This window comes from Danio aesculapii, chromosome 9 (genome assembly GCF_903798145.1).
Source record: "Danio aesculapii chromosome 9, fDanAes4.1, whole genome shotgun sequence".
In the NCBI taxonomy this organism is placed as follows: domain Eukaryota; kingdom Metazoa; phylum Chordata; class Actinopteri; order Cypriniformes; family Danionidae; genus Danio; species Danio aesculapii.
This window is the reverse complement of record NC_079443.1, coordinates 11,382,438-11,400,501: the sequence shown is the minus strand read 5'-3', so window position 1 is coordinate 11,400,501 and position 18,064 is coordinate 11,382,438. Positions and strand designations below refer to the sequence as shown.

Here is an 18,064-nt window from a genome sequence, read left to right as displayed (position 1 = left end):
ATTATTTCCTCACTTCTTTAAACAATAACTCATAATGACAATGTGAAAGTATGTAATATTCACAAATTTATTAAAAGGAAAATATCATGTGTACATAAATATTCTCAGCCTTTGCTCAATACTTTGCAGCACCTTTGGCAAAAATTAAATCCTAAGTCTTGTCTGACTGATGTTACAAGCTTGACACACCAATATTTGGACAGTTTCACTTATTCTCTTCTGCAGCAACTCTCAAGCTTTAGGTTGAATGGACAATCCATGATTTCAGATTAAATGTAGGTGTGTTTCTCAGATTTCGATTCATATTCTTTTTTGCAAACTCAGTTACCACAGGATATCATATATTTTTAAAAGGTCTATTCCAGACTTTTTTGTGATTAACTTTTTTCCAGACACAGACAAATCAAAATAATTGGCAAAAAATATTCAAAGAGGGGCAGTACGGTGGTGCAGTAGGTAGCACAGTCGCCACACAGCAAGAAAGTTGCTCGTTTGATCCTCTGCTTGGTCAGTTGGCATTTCTGTGTGGAGTTTGCATGTTCTTCCCGTGTTAGCGTGGGTTTCCTCCAGGTAATCCGTTTTCCCCCACAAGTCCAAAAAGGTGAATTGGGTAAGCTAAATTGTTTGTGGTGTATGTGTGTGAATGAGTTTGTGCTTATGTTTCCCGGTGATGGGTTGAAGGGCATCCGCTGTGTAAAACATATGCTGGATAAGTTGGCGGTTCATTCTGCTGTGGCGACCCCAGATTAATAAAGGGCCTAAGCCAAAAAGAAAATGAATGAATTAATGAAATATTCCAAGAAGTGAGTGTAACAGACATCTTATCAGTATCTTGACAGTCAGATGAGGTTTTTCTTTTTTTCAACGCTGCAGTACAACAAAATGACTTTTATTGATAATTTAGTCGTTTGAAAACAATATATTGTATTGGAAATAATATATACTTTTTAATTACAGAAACCGTACTAACAGCTTATTACCAGGTTCTTGTATCATAATTTACAACACCAACCCAGACAATATATAACAACAAACTAATGAAAATGTCAATAATGTCACTTTTTCAAACTTTTCAACATGAAAAGTTTTTTAAAGTTTAGTTTTGTATGAATTTGTAAGATCTCATTTGTACATTTTAGTACGATTCATCTCCCAATAAAGGCTGGGTTTAGGGGTGGGGTTTGGTGCCATGCCTTCTTTTTAAAAAACTGACATTTTCCTTTGTATGATTTAGTTAATTTGTATGAATTAGCCATTAAGCTGACAAAATGTAAAATAGCTATGTTTTCTTGTGAGATCAGGGCTGAAAAACTCATTTTCAAAGTTTAGTCAGTGAGAGCCGGGGAAAGGTTTCATTGCCATTTGGCTTAGAGTGGGAACAATTTAAACTGCTGTGAACAAGGTTTGAAAACATTTAATCAAGTGAACCAAAACAAACATGGACTTTTAAGTTTGTTTCCTCAAACTAAAATCAGGGAACCAAATAGAACAATGTAAGCACCGTTAAAATAAAACAAGAAAACAATTTGGTAAACAATGGCCATTCAAATTCTGAAAAACCCATGTGTGGATCTGTACACATATCACCCTCCATTCTCTTAATCAATTCATTTCCATTATGGTAGTGATGATCACGTGGTTCCGTTGCTAACATTTTGTAAACTTTGAAGGCTGTGCTTCATTGAATTCATTCATTGTGATTACCTGTTGCTCATGTAAACTTTGTTGAAGTAAAAACAGAAAAGAAAAGAAAGCTTTGCTGTATTCAAGGTATCATTAAAATTGAAATGTGTTTAAGTTGGCCAGGCTGATGCCCCTCAGAACCCATTAGCCAGACACTTGTCAGTTCAGACGGTCAGGAAGAGTTTCAGGATTTGGCCGGTGAATATACACGACCGAGTTCCTGCATTTGCATTTGAACGCCATCTCATCACCGCCGCTGAATACAGAAAGACTTTCTTTTCACCTTCCAAATTCAAAGTTCCACTCTATACAGCACACTCTTTCTCTAGAGGATAAAGACCTGCTAACACAAATTGATGCCACTCTTTTTTTCCACTTTATTCTGCTTTCAATGCTGTGAGGATTGTCTGATCCTTGATGGGTTTTGAAGAACAGATGTGTTATTCGTTATGCAGTTTGTTTGACCACTTTTTAAGATCTCAAAGCCTCCGGACGCCCTGCTGACAGCACTCTGAAAGTGTCTCTCCTCACTTCAGTGATCCTCAATTTGTAATGTCCTGAGCGCTGAGATGTTGTTTTCGCCATAGCTTGCACATTTGCTTAATGCAGTAAAGTTGGTTAAATAATTCTTTTCACAGCTTTTATCTCCCCTCTTCGAATTGGTAGCTCGGGAGCAATCCATTAACATTCAAAATGAAACCAAGAAAAGCCTTTAAATGTCTTCATAAAAAATTACAGAACAAATTATTTGTATTTGCAAATTGTTAGCACATTCCTAAACCTTCTAGAATAATTTATTATAAGAAGTGGAATCTTCAGATCTACCAGAAATTCCTGAGTTTTTGAATTTAGCTAACACTTTTTATTTCTGTTGTCAGAGAATTACACTGAGGAAGCTTACTGAACGTCATCACTTTACTGAATGTATATTGAATGATACTGTAAGTGAATCATATGTTGATTGTGTAGCTTTCCATATGACAAAGGCATTTTGATTCTAATAGAGCCTAGTTTTGAGGGTTGAGATCTTTGAGTAGGTCAGGGTCCCTAAGGACTCAACTATGTAATAATGACTGGTGAAGCATTCATACATTTAATGTCAGCATGAAAATTTTAAATTACTCTTCTTATATATATATATATATATATATATATATATATATATATATATATATATATATATATATATATATATATATATATATAAAACCTGTGCAAGTATATAGTGACATCTGTTATAAACAATGTATCTGCGCACTCCATTATTTTGTAAAACTTTTTTTTACCTCCATAATCTTTAATCAAATATCAAGACTTCCCTGTTCCCTTGAAACAACTTTTCTTCACTTCTGGTCACATGGAAGGGGCTTTCATTGTGTGTCTTGCTTTTGTTTATTTGTCAATCTTCCATCATTTTGGTAGCCACACACATATTACAATGATTCAATCGTTTCCCAAAAGCCAAAATCATGCAACCCCCTAAATTTTTTTTCTCCTTTCACATCAGGACATAGGAACAATCATAACTTCAATTTCATGCCGTCTTTAAAGCACTATGCTATGCTTTCTCTCACTTGTGGTTGATATGCCCAACAGCCTATTACCAACAAAGCAGTTCACACTGTTCCACTCAATGGCATTTCTATATGTGTACAGTTCCCCAACTTGTCTAACTGCAGCCTGTGGTGGACATCCAAGGCAGTACCATTGCAAGCTTAACTGCAGCTCTAGGCAAACGACGATCATGCCGACTTCACAGTGGTTATGCTGGCATTTTGTGGATGAAAGTGAAGATCGAGGAGGGAGAGGGTTGGGTCTCTATGCTGCCCATAGCAAAATGCCACCCTGGGTGATTGCCCATATTGCCCATGCCTACATCTGCCACTGATCCAAGGACATGTCAGACACTGTAATGCACCATTACTGTGAGAGTTGGGTTTAGGGTTGTGGTAGGTGTAGACATTAATAAATTTGATGGTTGGGTTTAAGGTTGGGGTTGGTGTAGGTGTAGACAGTCACAACTGTGAGAGTTGGGTTTAGGGTTGGAGTAGATGTAGATGTACGTTAATAACTGTGAGGGTTGGGATAGGTGTAGACATTAATAAATGTGATGGTCTGGTATAGGGTTGGGGTAGGTGTAGGCATTAATAACTGTGAGGTTTAGGGTTGGTGTAGGTGTAGACATCAACAATTGTGAGTTGGGTTTAGGGTTGGGGTAGCTGTAGATGTTAATAACTGTGATGGTTGGGATAGGTGTAGACATTAATAACTGTGATGGTCAGATTTAGGGTTGGGGTAGGTTTAGGCATTAATAACTGTGATAGTTGGGTTTAGGGTTGTGGTAGGTGTAAGCGTTAATAACTGTTATGGTTGACTTTAGGGTTGGGGTAGGTGTAGACGTTAATAACTGTGATGGTTGGGTTTAGGGTTGAGGAAGGTGTAGACATTAATAACTGTGAGGTTTAGAGTTGAGGTAGGTGTAGACATTAATAACTGTGAGGTTTAGAGTTGGGGTAGGTGTAGATGTTAATAACTGTGAGGTTTAGAGTTGGGGTAGGTGTAGACATTATTAACTGTGAGGTTTAGAGTTGAGATAGGTGTAGACATTAATAACTGTGAGGTTTAGAGTTGGGGTAGGTGTGGGTGTTAATGAATCTCAATGTAATGGGTAATTTCATAAATTATACAAATAATTATTGTTTCTCGCAACAACCGCCTGTGAATGCATGTCCACTATGTATTGGACTTGATGCAGTACGTATCATGCTACAGGCTGTAGTGACGAGGCAGTGGCTTCTGATGTTGCACTTGAATGTGGGCAGGGTTGGATGTTCATTGCAGGCTGCAGCAAGCAGTGATGGGAATAACAGCACGATAGATAAACAGCGTTACTCACGGCAAAACTTTATCCAGTAATAAGTAATTTAATGAGTTACTGTTTCCCCCGTTACAACGCCGTCACTGACAATAAAAATGTGTTACTATAATTGAGAACACTGAAGTGGTTTTCATGAGAGCAGCGTCTCTCTCACCCATAGGACTGCTCTTTCTCTGGGGTGTGTGTCTATAGGTGCGTGTGTGTTTGGGGATGGGGCCCATTGTCCCACAACAACATTAAAGTACTGTGGATTGGTATGCAATGTTTTATATTTATTTTATAGTCATTTCACAAATTAGATTTGTTTTAAAGTAGTTACTTTCCCTGGTAATTAGTTACTTTTGGGAAATTAGTTACTTTTAGAATTATGTACCTCAGTTACTAACTTAGTTACTATTTGTGAGAACTAGTAACTATAACTAATTACTCTTTTAAAGGAACGTGCCCAACACAGGTAGCAAGACACTTCTCCATAGTTACGCTAACAGGGATGGGCAGGGTTGTGTGTACCCGGTCACTCACCCAAAGTTGCATGTGTTATTTCAGATGACAGAAGGCAGATCCGGTATCCACAGAAGCAGAATTCAGCTATCTAGTTATTAAACTGATATAATTTTAGAGACATTACCTTAAAGTCTAAAAACCAACATAATGCTGCTTTGAGGGTTAAAGAAATGTCTGATTAAAAGTCAACCTCTCATGAATAATAAAATGCTGACTGAATACATAATGAGCTCTCCATATCCTGTATGTGTGGATCTACCAGACCACAGGAATGCAGAAGCAGACAGCGGTGTGGGCGTCTGAGCTTTAGTCTTCTCATCATGAGACATTTTTGATTCTGTGGAAGGATGAACTAATCCTTCACTCTTTAATTTGAAAAATCCTAACCCAAAGCCAGTTCTTGTGAAAACTGCATGTTGTATACTCTTGTGAAAAATCTGCATGGCTAATTTAAAAACTGAAATTGTATAGAAATATATCTGTGCAAATTTAATAAAACAATGGTTTAGGATGAGCTAGCAGTTAGCATTTAGCATGTGTGCATGCATCTGTATAGCTGCAATTACTTGCAACCTGAGACGCTTGAAAGACGGCAGGATGAAATTGAAGCATTCACATTTAAATGGTTGTAAGTTGAGAGCTGTGAGCAAAGTTTTACCGTTGCACAATGTTCAGCACTCTCTACAGAGAATCTACTGTTGTGGAGTGCACATAACAGAAACTTATTTTGGGATAACAGGCTTTGAACATGTCTGGAATATGAGGCACATCCACACAGCAGCATATGAGCATCTACAACCTGTCATTTTGGGCAGGACGGCCTGCCACAGGAGGTGAGTAAGAGCTATGCCATGACATGAGTGGGTGGATGGAATGAGGAACTGTGTTCTTACGGTTATTCTGTGGTTATTCTTGCCATCACACTATGGACCTTTTATTACCTACCAAGGTGAGTGTTGTCGTCATGCTGTTCAGTCACTGCTGATTTCTTTGTCCATACAAGTCACATCTTGAAATCAAACTCAGCCATAAAGATAATTTTGGTGTGTATAATGACTCCTGGTAAGGTCAAGAGCAATCTTTATTCATTAATTTAAAATCTAACCTTTATTGTGGAGATATCAAACATAAACTACAATTAGGTGAATGTGTATCAGTTGTAAAGAATTTTTATGGCATATTTGAGACATAGTAAGGAAAATTGTTCACATTATGTTTCCCATATAATATTATTTATGCATAATAATGTTTGACAGCAAACAGTTCAGACCTTATTTCTTGAAATTCTATGTTTGTATTGCAATTTTAAGATAATGCCTTTATAATTGTTTTTCTTAGAATTAAGTTCTTTTAAAATGTATATTCTTTCTCTGGGTAGAACATATGTCAGAATAGTTGGTGGTTCATTTCACTGTGGCAACCTATATCAGAGAAGGGCTATATCAGATATATCAGAGACTAAGCCGAAGGAAAATGAATATTGAAACGTTGCATTGAAATCTTTGATTCCTAACAATAATCATGCGTTTATTTCTCACAATTTACAGCTTTTTTATTTACATTATAAGTTGATGTCTCAAAATTCAGACTCTTTTCCCAGAATATGGAGCTTGTGTATCATAATTCTTATAGATTTGCATGATTTACACATGTACACTTTACACATTTGTCCAGAAAAAAAAGGAATTTCAATGTTTATATATATACATATATTTGTTTTTGTTTTTTTATATATTCTCTAAGAACTCTTGAAAGTAAAAAAAAAAAAGAGTTCTGGCTTGTATGCGCTAGTATGTAATTAGATTTTTCTAAAAACTTTACTAAATTTGTGCATCACTTGCCATATGCTGTTGTCATTGGTCTTTCTGGTTGTACACCATCTCCTCTTTCTCTGCTTGGTAAGTGAGTAGACAGCCATCTAGCCTACTGTTGCTCCAAGTGGATGAAAAATTCAACATGTCTTTGCAACATGAGCTTGGGCTTGAAGCACTGCATCTGCCACGAGGTTACCTGGTTTCTGACAGTACTGACCCTCTTTTGTGAGTAAACAACAGCCCTATAGTGAGACTCCAGTAGTAGGAAAGACGTTAGCAGAAATTAATAGTCAAACATTCAATATCGATCTTATTCTGACGTCAGTGAATGAATATGACCGAGCCCGACAGCGACATCTGCTGTTGAAAATAAAAACCGACACGACAGAATACTGTAGTTTCCTCAACATTTAGACTTTGTACAATGTCGACTCTAAGTTGTTCATATAGTTTCTTCTTATATTTAAATATTTCATTAACTATACATAACAATAACAATCAGTCGGCAAGACTATAGCTACTATTCATCAATAACACCAATAGTGTAGTGACAAAAGCAGCTTGCAACATTGTATGACACAAGTAACACATTGTAGCCTATAAACATTTGTATAACACAAAATAAACTAAGCAAGCCAAAATATGTTTGTCCCACCTTTCCAAGGAACTAACTGCATGACAACTCACAGAGTATGAGTCCGTGAGGTTTTAATAACCCCTTACGGATCTCGCTTGCGCGCTTGGAGCTAGATGACATCATCGACCCACAGAACCGCCAAATCTGTCTGCTCTCTCAACGCGCATGCGCTCACAAATCAAACGCGTAATGGAGCAGGTGTGATAAACACGAGTGTGTTTCTTTCCATTGAAGGGTAGGGTATTATGATATTTTATTGTTTTTATAAGGACTCCCATGCAAAGCAGATTCCACCCTATTCCACACGCCACCCTGTCCCACGAGACCACTCAGTTATGTCAACTTAAACAAGTTAGATAAACAATGAATTCTTTAGCTAGACTGGTTTCAACTCTTTTGGGTGATTTCACCAAATCTGCGCCTTTTCTACTTCAAGAAAATCAAGTGGTAAAATGTGTTAATTATGTAAGTTGTTATTAAATGAAGATTTTAAATGTTAAAACAAGCTTAAAATGTCAAAACATTTCGGACATCCTGGCCTATTTAACTTTGATTTATCAAATATGTTTTAACGTTTTGACATTTTTGTTATTCCTGATACAGAACAAGGTAATACAATAAACTGTATTAATTAGAACTATGTAATTAATTTTCACATACAACCAGTATTTAAGTCCCTCTTTTAAATTAATTCAAAATAATTTTAAAAGAAATAAATTTGTGTATGTATTTATCCTAGTTTTTGAGGTCTATCACATGTCAGTTACAGGCCTTTTACAAGAGCGATAATAAAGCAGTTAAATTTAAAGTTAAAATGAATAAATCTGGAAGTGGCAATATATGATTGGCTGAGTAACATAGAATTAAATGAAATTTCATGCCAGTTTAAATGTCAAAATAATAAATAATAATAAAAAAACTCAACCAAAATGTCAAGCTAATTTCTTAATAAACTAACCAATAAGTTCTATTTAAAGGATACTTAGATTATAAATAGTAAATAAATGCTAATTGAAACATATTTAATCTTTAAAAATGGCACAATATGGGCTTTGCACGACTATAATTCAATCAATGCTCACAAATCATCAAAAAAATATGAAGAGGAAATGTCTTTTAACTATTGGAATCCTGACTGAGTAAGAAATAACATGGCTGATTTGAAATCAGATAGAAAAAAATATTGTTGCCTAAATGTATGCTAAACACAGCTTAAGAAAAAGGTTACCCTAAATAATGCACTTTTAATAATTTTAACATTGAAATGAAAAAGCCTAAAAACTTACAGTAGATTATTTTAATATTCAAAATAATAATAATAATAATTTTACTCTATTTTTGATGATATATTGAAAGATATACTCTTTTTACTGGACCTGAAATGACAGTAGCCTATATACACACACAAAAAAATGCTGCTTGTTCAAACTATCCTACTTGTTTAAAAGAAGTTGAAATAACACAATTGTTGAGAATTTTTTTTTGGGGGGGGGGACTTAATTGTTTTATGTTCAAACCACATACATTTGTTAACTTGATCGACTTGTGTTGGGACAACATGAATAAATTGTGTGGAACCCTGCAAATTATTTAGTGTGCTAAGCAAAAAAATCAAAAATCAAACATTAGATGTACTTTAATTTTGAAATGAACTCGCTTGAAAAAAAAAATTCAAATCAACGGTGTTTTAAGAGAAAACGTGTTTTTAAAATGACAAACCACATTTAACAAGGCTCGTCTAAAAGTTTCCCTCCCTCACAGTCAGTCAAGTCACCTCCTCTTTCTCTGAGTGACTCAGTCCGCGGCTCTGACTTCAGTGTTTCAGAAGTTTATTAAGTTTGCTCTTCATCATAGATGGCACAGATAATCACAACTCTAAAAATTCAGACAGAGTCTCTGGAAGCCGTGACTACTTTTGCTACTAGAATGCGACGTCGTTTATAATCGGGATGTGCGTTTTATAATCGGACCTCTCAAAGATGTGGAGTCCAGAACACCTTTCATTCACATGGATCACAGGTTTGTGCCATCTCATTTCAATTTAGTGTTGCAGCTTCTGTGTGTAAAGTCATTTGAATTAACTTTACCAATTATCAATCTTTTTTTTTTTAATATTTAATATTAAAGACGCATGTAGTATAGACTGTTATAATAGAAATACATTTTATTGTCATTAACCTATTATTTGTTAGTCTACTTTTCAAAATATATCGTAATATCAGTTCCACGTTGTATGCTAAAAAAACAAATAATAATTAAATTACTAGTTTCTTTTATTTAAATGTAATCTATTTAGTGTTAGTTGCGTTAACTATTAATTATTATTATATTTTAATTTAATCTATTGATTATTTTTTGGACATTCCGTGCCGTGACTTTCATTTTAGCGGCTTATTGGCGTCTTCGGTGGGCGTTGAGTCGATGGGGTTAAACCAATAATAGCCGGCATTCTTACTTGTCCAGCTCAGATGAAATTGCTAAACGGATTAAAACAGTGAGGGGGAATGTTCATATATGATCTTCAAACAACTAACTGCACTTTAGTTCACACTAACGCATGAGGCAGTGAAATAAAATTCCATGCACTCTTTATTTAAAAAAAAATAAAACACCCATGACGTGGATAATAAAGTTTGTAAACTTTGTAATTACACTCAGCTGTTGCCCTGAACTATGGTGTTTTTTAGCAAACGAGTAGCACTGATTGTCATTTTTATCATTTCTGTTTTACTACTAATGTCATGGTTAAGCTATAGCCAACCCATGGTTGATTTCTGGTTTAACATGGTTATTTGTTTAATCCATATAATAATTGTTTTAATCTCTTTAATCTTAATTTTTGTTTGGGTACTCAAATACAAAACAGTTAAATACAGTGTTTACTTGTTCATGGGAGATAAGTGTGCTCAAAGGAGAACAGAAGAGGCACACCCCTAGAAGTGTGTTTTCTCTGAGGCATTTCTGCAGACTATGTTGTGTGTGTTATTGACACTGAACTCCTAAACTGAGTACCTAAACTGATCAGTTGGTTGGACAGGTCTGCTTTTTCGCCATTCGTCTCTGAAGAGTGAAAAATGGTCGGAAATGCCTCTCAGCGCCGGTCATGCCTGCAGGAAACTGTAAACTACAGATCTATATTGGGAGAGATGACAATACAACGTTAGGAAGGAACTACAGGAATTTCTAAACCACCCACAAAAAAGATGTCACATGAAACACCAACGCATGTTTAAACTAATCTAAATTAAAAAAATAAATATATATATATATGTGTGTGTGTGTGTGTGTGTGTGTGTGAATGCGAGACTTTGGCTGGTCGATGCCTTTGCAGAAGGATTTAAAGTGTTAGTCAGATGACTTTATAATACACAGCCCTTCTAAAAAGTCAATGACACATAAAACAAAGGTTTAGCTCAGATTTAACTTGAATACTAAAACTCCTGAATTAATGCTAGCTTTGATGGTCCTAATCACCCAAAGGCTAAAACTAAAGTGCCAGGAAATGCACTGTAAAAAATGGTTAGTCAGACAGCCAGCTATTCAACTAATAATTTCATTTCATTACATTTATTATGATTCTAAAAGCATTATGGTGCACTAATGACAATAATCATAATAAATATGTATGAAAAGAATTAAATATATGTAAAATAACATGTTTTAATTTAACTAATAATGCTTTAGCACATACGATTAATTGCTTTATATTACAGAATTTAAGCCAGAGATGTTTGTATTACAGCTAATGGTACTTTTTGTCATTCTGACAAAACAAGAAAAAAGTTACAATAACAGGGTCTCACTGGGGTTATAACAGAGGCCACCTGCTGTGTAGGTAAACCTCACTCATCTGACCTCTAAGGGTGCTCTAGCGACAGGCAGCAGAGGCCATAGTCTTTAGCCTTCTTGTTAGGGCAACTGACTCTCAAACAAAGAATCACCGTTTGATCCCAGCTGAGAACAGGATGGGTGCTGTAGGACCATTGGGTTACATGTGGGGGCTCATGTTGTGCAGGTAAACCTCACTTCTCTGACCTCTAAAAGTGCTCTACCGACAGACTGCTACCGACTCCCCGGCAAAGAATCGGTTCGATCCCAGCTCACAGCAGCTTTTGATTAATTTGGCTAAAATTAATTTAGACAACTAAGACTTAATTTCATGGGCATGCTAATTTCTGATCTGTTTAGTATAATTTTCAGGAAAAACTAAAATGTCCAAATATTATCTTAGTTATTTATGATTTAATATCGATACGATTCGATTATGATTTTTAAATCCAAAAGTTAGATTACTAACTGTATGTTAGCTTGACTCTATATAACCTTGTCTTCACATTTTACACTTAAAATCCTTTCTCAGTCTCACAGACATGATAAACGTAATGTAATATTACAAATATGACAATGTGAATGACATTTACGATATCTTGACATCATAGACTGGGTTTGTTTGTATTTTCCCATATAAATCAGTGCACACTGACTCTAAACAGCAGCTTGGATTTACAAGTCATACTCTTTGACTAATCTTGACTCATCAGCTCAAGTCTGCAAAGTCACAACTAGCATTTTTAAAAATTCTTTCTTGGATTCAAGTCCAAGTTTCAGTCTCTCAAGACTAGCCTGAACTTGTGTCAGATGTAAATTTACATGTGTTTTGTTTGACAAATGCTTCCTTAAAGAAAAAATGCTCTTGCATCAAAAAAAACTGTGAAGGCTACTAGTGCCAAATGAATGCTAGCCAGTATGCTATATAGATTAGTCTGCTTTTTAATTTAGGTCTATGAAAATGATAAGTTATAGTTCATTCTGAATATACTCTTGAATGACATATTTTTTCTAAGAATTCACCTTGCCTGATGTGTGCGTCTGATGTGTTGTACTGTAGATTAGCTTTGCTGTTTAGCATGCTGTCTGCTTCTAGAGCTGTTTGTTTGCTAGTAACCGTGTGTCTGAGGCGCTTGTGTTTATGTCTGTGCCTCGAGCGTTTGGAGATCAAACCAGATGCTGTCACTCTCCGATAGACTCATGTAGAGCTCAAAGTCATATGCGTTCGCTGCTAAATTAACTCCACTAAAGCTGAGTCACACTTTCATAAGACATTTTAGGACATACTTTAAACGTACAGACACAAATATAGCCACTCAGACTCATAAATATATGACATATTATGAAACTACGCTTTCTGACTAGGCATCGATGACTTTTTATAATATAAACAAATGAGATAATGCCTTGGATGCCCACATTTAGGTGACACAATATGATGATCATTTTGTATCAACAAAATCTTAGCTAAATATGTAGCTTAAATGTGATTTCTGGGATTTTTTTATCTAATAAATTTTATTAGCCTGTAACTGGGTCTTTCTTCTAAATAGATTTGGCATATAAATACTTACATATCTACAGTAAATCTAAAGTTGGTCTCCCTTACATGATTACACAAGAATATGCTTTGAAATATTTACAGATTCTATAAACTGTCACAATTTTTGCACTTTTAAACACTTTTTTTGAACAATTGTTTGTCGTCTTTTGTTCATTTAAATGATCCTGTAATAATTGATAATTTCATGTTGAAACACAAATATTCAGGACACCATTCGGAAGTATGAAATTGGTGGAATTAAATTATAATGATTATTTATAATTATTTAAAACCTTTTTATTGATTGGAAATAATGCAACACATTGAAAGTGTGAAATATTATTTTAATATTTAATATCATTTAAAAAAAATAACCGGCGACACAGTGGCTCAGTGGTTAGCACTGTCACCTCACAGCAAGAAGGTCACTGGTTCGAGTCTCGGCTGGGCCAGTTGGCATTTTTATGTGGAGTTTGCATGTTTCCTTGTGTTTGTGTGGGTTTCCTCCGGGTGCTCCGGTTTCCCCCACAGTCCAAAGACATGAGATATAGGTATATAAAATCTTCATAAATAATAATTGTAAGCATTAAAAAACTTCCCAAAGCAATGTCAATTACACACTTGCACATACTGTAAACACATAGTTTCAGAAAGACACAATCACAAAAAGAAAAACTAAAAAAAACAAAGGTCAGAAAAAACATCACCATAAATACAGTAACCGGTGAGCACAGCATTGAAAATCATCAACTTTCAATAGGAAAATTATTAAAACTCTTGATCCTAATGGTCCAATCCGATTCAATGATTTATGCTAAGCTAAGCTAAGCTAAAAGTGCTCCCGCCAGATCTGGAGATTGACTAAATAGATTAAAAAATGGAGAGTTTAAAAAAGTGGAGCCTTAAAAACGTGGAGTGTTCCTTTAAACAGACCAGTGTTGCTGTACACATTAAAATGCCTTTGTGTAGATCCCTCACAGCGCAGGTGATGTGTTCTGCCCTTTGAGGCTCATACCTGCGGTTATTCTGCCGATGTGACGCACGGATCTGCATTGTGAGTGGTAATCGGTGCATCCATGTGGGATTTAGTGCGTCGCTCGCAGCTCTTTAAACTCTATGTTGTGGAGGCAAGCCTGAGCTTTTCCCTCTTCTTTTCATTAGGCTTGCGGAGCAATGTGATTACAGCTTTTAAACATCAGAGCCATAATTATGTAATGAAGAAGAGAATGAGCCTGTATTTTTATGTCCTAATGCTCCATCACAGAAGAGTGCGATTATTTTGCTCTGTCACTTTTCTCGGTTTACTGATCTCTGTGTTAATCTGAGGCCATTTGATTTGTAATTATATTAGCTTATTATAAATAAAATTAATATTTTATAACATGCCTTAAGTGATGTTTGGTATTGAACTTGATTGCGTACAATAGTTTATCATACAGTGCATCCAGAAAGTATTCATAGCGCTTCACCTTTTCTACATTTTTTTATGTTTCGGCCTTATTTCAAAATGGATTCAATTAATTTATTTCCTCAAAATTCTACACACTATAACCCATAATGACAATGTGAAAAAATATTTTTTTTAATTTTTGCAAATTTATTAAAAATAAAAAACCTGAAAAATCACATGCACAGAAGTATTCACAGCCTTTGCCGTAAAGCTCTAAATTGAGCTCAGGTACATTCTGTTTCCACTGATCATTCTTGAGATGTTTCAGCAGCTTAATTGGAGTTCACCAGTGGTAAATTCAGTTGACTGGACATGATTTGAAAAGGCATACACCTGTCTATATAAAGTACCTCAGTTGACAGTGCATGTCAAAGCAAAAACCAAGTATGAAGACAAAGGAATTGTCTGTAGACCTACGAAACAGGATTGTCTCGAGGCACAAGGCTGTGGAAGGTTACAGAAAAAGTTCCAATGAGCACAGTGGCAAAAAGTGAAGTGCTATGAATACTTTTCGGATGCGCTGTATATGTACAATGTGGTGCTCACCAACTCTTTTGATTGCGTGTGCTTTACTATAATTTTATACAGCGTGTTTTGTCATCACTAATTAAACAGTAATATTAGTATATTATGTATATAATAGTATATGAGCAATTCCGGTGTTATGGATGTGAAATTTGCAGTAAAAACTCAAAGCACAAATCCATTAATCCATACAATACCTTAAAATACAAGCCTACACAAAAATCCTAGAAAGAGTTTTGATATTTGAGTGAAAACTATTTTTTTCATGGCAAGGTTGACATTTGCATGGAATTGCTCTTATAAATATTCTAAAAGAAAAAAATAGGGAGTAATAGAAAAGTTAATAAGTAAAAGGAAATAATAATAACCTAATAATTAGAAAACAATTAAAACTAAATTATTTAAAATATAAAATAAAATAAGTAATTGAATGAATGAAGAATTTAAGCAATTTAAGAATGAGGATAAATATATGAACAAATAAAATAATTTATAAATGTTAGGAATAATATTTTTTTGAAGTTCCCTGAGGTGGTATACATCAGTTCCCTGACTGCTATAGTCTTTATTAAAATCTGTATGAACTGCTGTGATTCTACATCAGAATTGAAATATTTATCAGGTAATACAACAAAATAAAAACAGTCTGAAATTGAAAGGTTATTGAAATAATAATAATAATAACAACAGTAATCTTCTTCTTCTTCTTCTTCTTCTTCTTATTATTATTATTATTATTATTATTACTATTATTATTATTATTATTATTAGTAGTAGTAGTAGTAGTTTCCCAGCACTGGTTTGCAGCTGGAAGGCTATACTGAATAAAACGTATGCCAGAGTAATTGGCTGTTCATTCCACTGTGGCTGTGGCAACCCCTAAATAAATAACAGCACCATCTTGTGTTCAATCTTCTACAGTGCACCAAAAGGCAAAAAATAAATAAAGAAAAATAAAAGGTCAGTCGAGTGTGTGTGTGTGTGTGTGTGTGTGTGTGTGTGTGTGTGTGTGTGTGTGTGTGTGTGTGTGTGTGTGTGTGTGTGTGTGTGTGTGTGTGCGTGTGTGTGTGTGTGTGTGTGTGTGAACATGAACTGTTGTCTGAAGGTTGTTTTGTGTTCGTCAGGATGTGTGTGTGAGTTGAGCTAGAGCTCAGGCCAGTGATGGAGGCAGGACTGAACTGCAGCTTTCACTGTGAAACTGGCGTCTGCTTCATCAACGCTGGAGTGAACAGCCAGCAGGCCTGGGACATCCTGCAGAGACTCTGTGCACTCACAGCGGTATATACACACACATACATACACACACCTATTCTAATCCAGCAGCACCCAGCGAAACCACCAGGAAAGGCCTTACATTTTGAATGAGTTTTTCCTTTAAAACTGCATAAGCATTACTAAAGTGATATGGGGGATATTATTATCTAAATAATATTTCTGAGTGTGTTTCTTGTGCTGGTACCTTGATATAGGCTCGATGCTGATAAATAAATGTGTCACCAAAACTGCCAGTAGGTGGCAACAACTCTTTCAGTTAACCGATGTAATCCCACCGATCACAATTGTAACCACAATGTTTGCTTGCATATTTTTCTGTAGTATTAAAAAGCAACTCTTATTATAAAGCACATGTTCATATATAATGAAAATTTAAGATATCTAAATGAGGTCAGGGCAGGTCTAACATAATTGGGTAGTTTGGCCATGTGACCATAAACATTCATTTCCTAGTACTGCCATCTGAATGGAAGGATAATGTCAAAGCTCAGAAATTACAGGTAAGTTTTCGAAGTTAATTTTTAAATAGGAAATACATATTTTGCAAGCATCATCATGAAAGGGTTATCTATACATACATTTTAAAATTATAATATTACATAGTTTTTTTCTGTTGTTAAACTGCTGATAATTAAAGACGGTGGTATAACACAGGGAGTCTATGTCCCCCATCTGTCATTCTGTGTCAGTCTGTGACGGTCACACAACATATAATGCATTTGCATTTAATCCATTTGCAATTAAGACAAAGATTTGGCACTTATGACAAAATGTAATATGACTGAGCCTAATGTGGCCCATGTGGAAAATGGTAGATTTGGCCCAAATGTGGAGGACAATTGTGGGCCAGAGTTGGCAAAAATGTGGCATAGTCATTTAAGGGTAATCTGGGTCTAAACCTAAAATGGCTTACATGTGTAGGTGCAAATGTGGCCCAGTTATCTTAAGTCATATGTGGCCACTTTTGGCAAATATTTGGCACAGTAAGCTGTGGCTAAGGCAGCTGTGAGCCATAAGTGGCCCAGAGAAAATATGGCAAATGTGGCCCAGTTATTTTAAAACATATGTGGGCCACTTTTGACAAATATTCGGCACATTAAGCTATGGCTAATGTGGATTTGAGCCTATAATGGCCTAGAGAAGATATGGCAAATGTGGCCCAGTGACCTTAAAACATATGTACACCCCTTTTGGCAAATATTCGGCACAGTAAGCTCTGGCTAATGTGGATTTGAGCCTATAGTGGCCGAGAGAAGATATGGCAAATGTGGCCCAGTTACCTTAAACCATATGTTGGCCACTTTTGGTAAATATTCGGCACAGTAAGCTCTGGGTAATGTGGATTTGAGCCTATAGTGGCCTAGAGAAGATATTGCAAATGTGGCCCAGTTATCTTAAAACATATGTAGACCACTTTTGCCGAATATTCAGAACAGTAAGGGGTCATTAAAAGGGTGATAATTATAGGGGTCAAACCATAGCTCTTTGGCATAGCAGATATGGGTAGTAATATACACTGTAAAACTTTTCATTGTAAATTTACAGAATAATACTGGCAGCTGGGTTGTCAGCGACATACTGTGTTTTTACAGTCCACCCCTGTAGTTTACATTCAAAGTATGTTACTGTTAAAATACATTTTTACACGGTTTTTACAGCTCAAACCTTTAATATAAATTTTTGTTTGGGCTGCTGTAACTTTTAAGAACTTTGTTTATTTATGTTTATTTGTTATGGCAAACAAGCCAAGTAAAAAAAAAATTAACAAAACTCACAAACGTGACAAACAGGATACTAAAAGTGACAAAATCGACAACGTCAACATAAACAACAGCAAAATCAAAAGCAAATAATGAAAACTGGAGCATGAATAAGCTATATAATGTATTCATACTGTTTGTTTGTTTGTTTGCTTTATTTATAGAGC

The 18,064-nt window shown here is 35.4% G+C and overlaps 1 protein-coding gene across 1 annotated transcript in view; it reads left to right on the top strand.

Annotated features, from left to right (window-relative positions):
* Positions 1 to 9,327: 9,327 nt before the first annotated feature.
* The window catches only part of gpr156 (G protein-coupled receptor 156), a 28,310-nt gene continuing 19,573 nt past the window's right edge, over positions 9,328 to 18,064 (top strand). The window contains exons 1-2 of the mRNA XM_056464948.1: positions 9,328 to 9,535; positions 15,987 to 16,140. Of these exons, the coding sequence (XP_056320923.1) occupies positions 16,024 to 16,140 (117 nt within the window). The 5' untranslated portion in view covers positions 9,328 to 9,535; positions 15,987 to 16,023. The remainder of the gene's footprint in view (positions 9,536 to 15,986; positions 16,141 to 18,064) is intronic.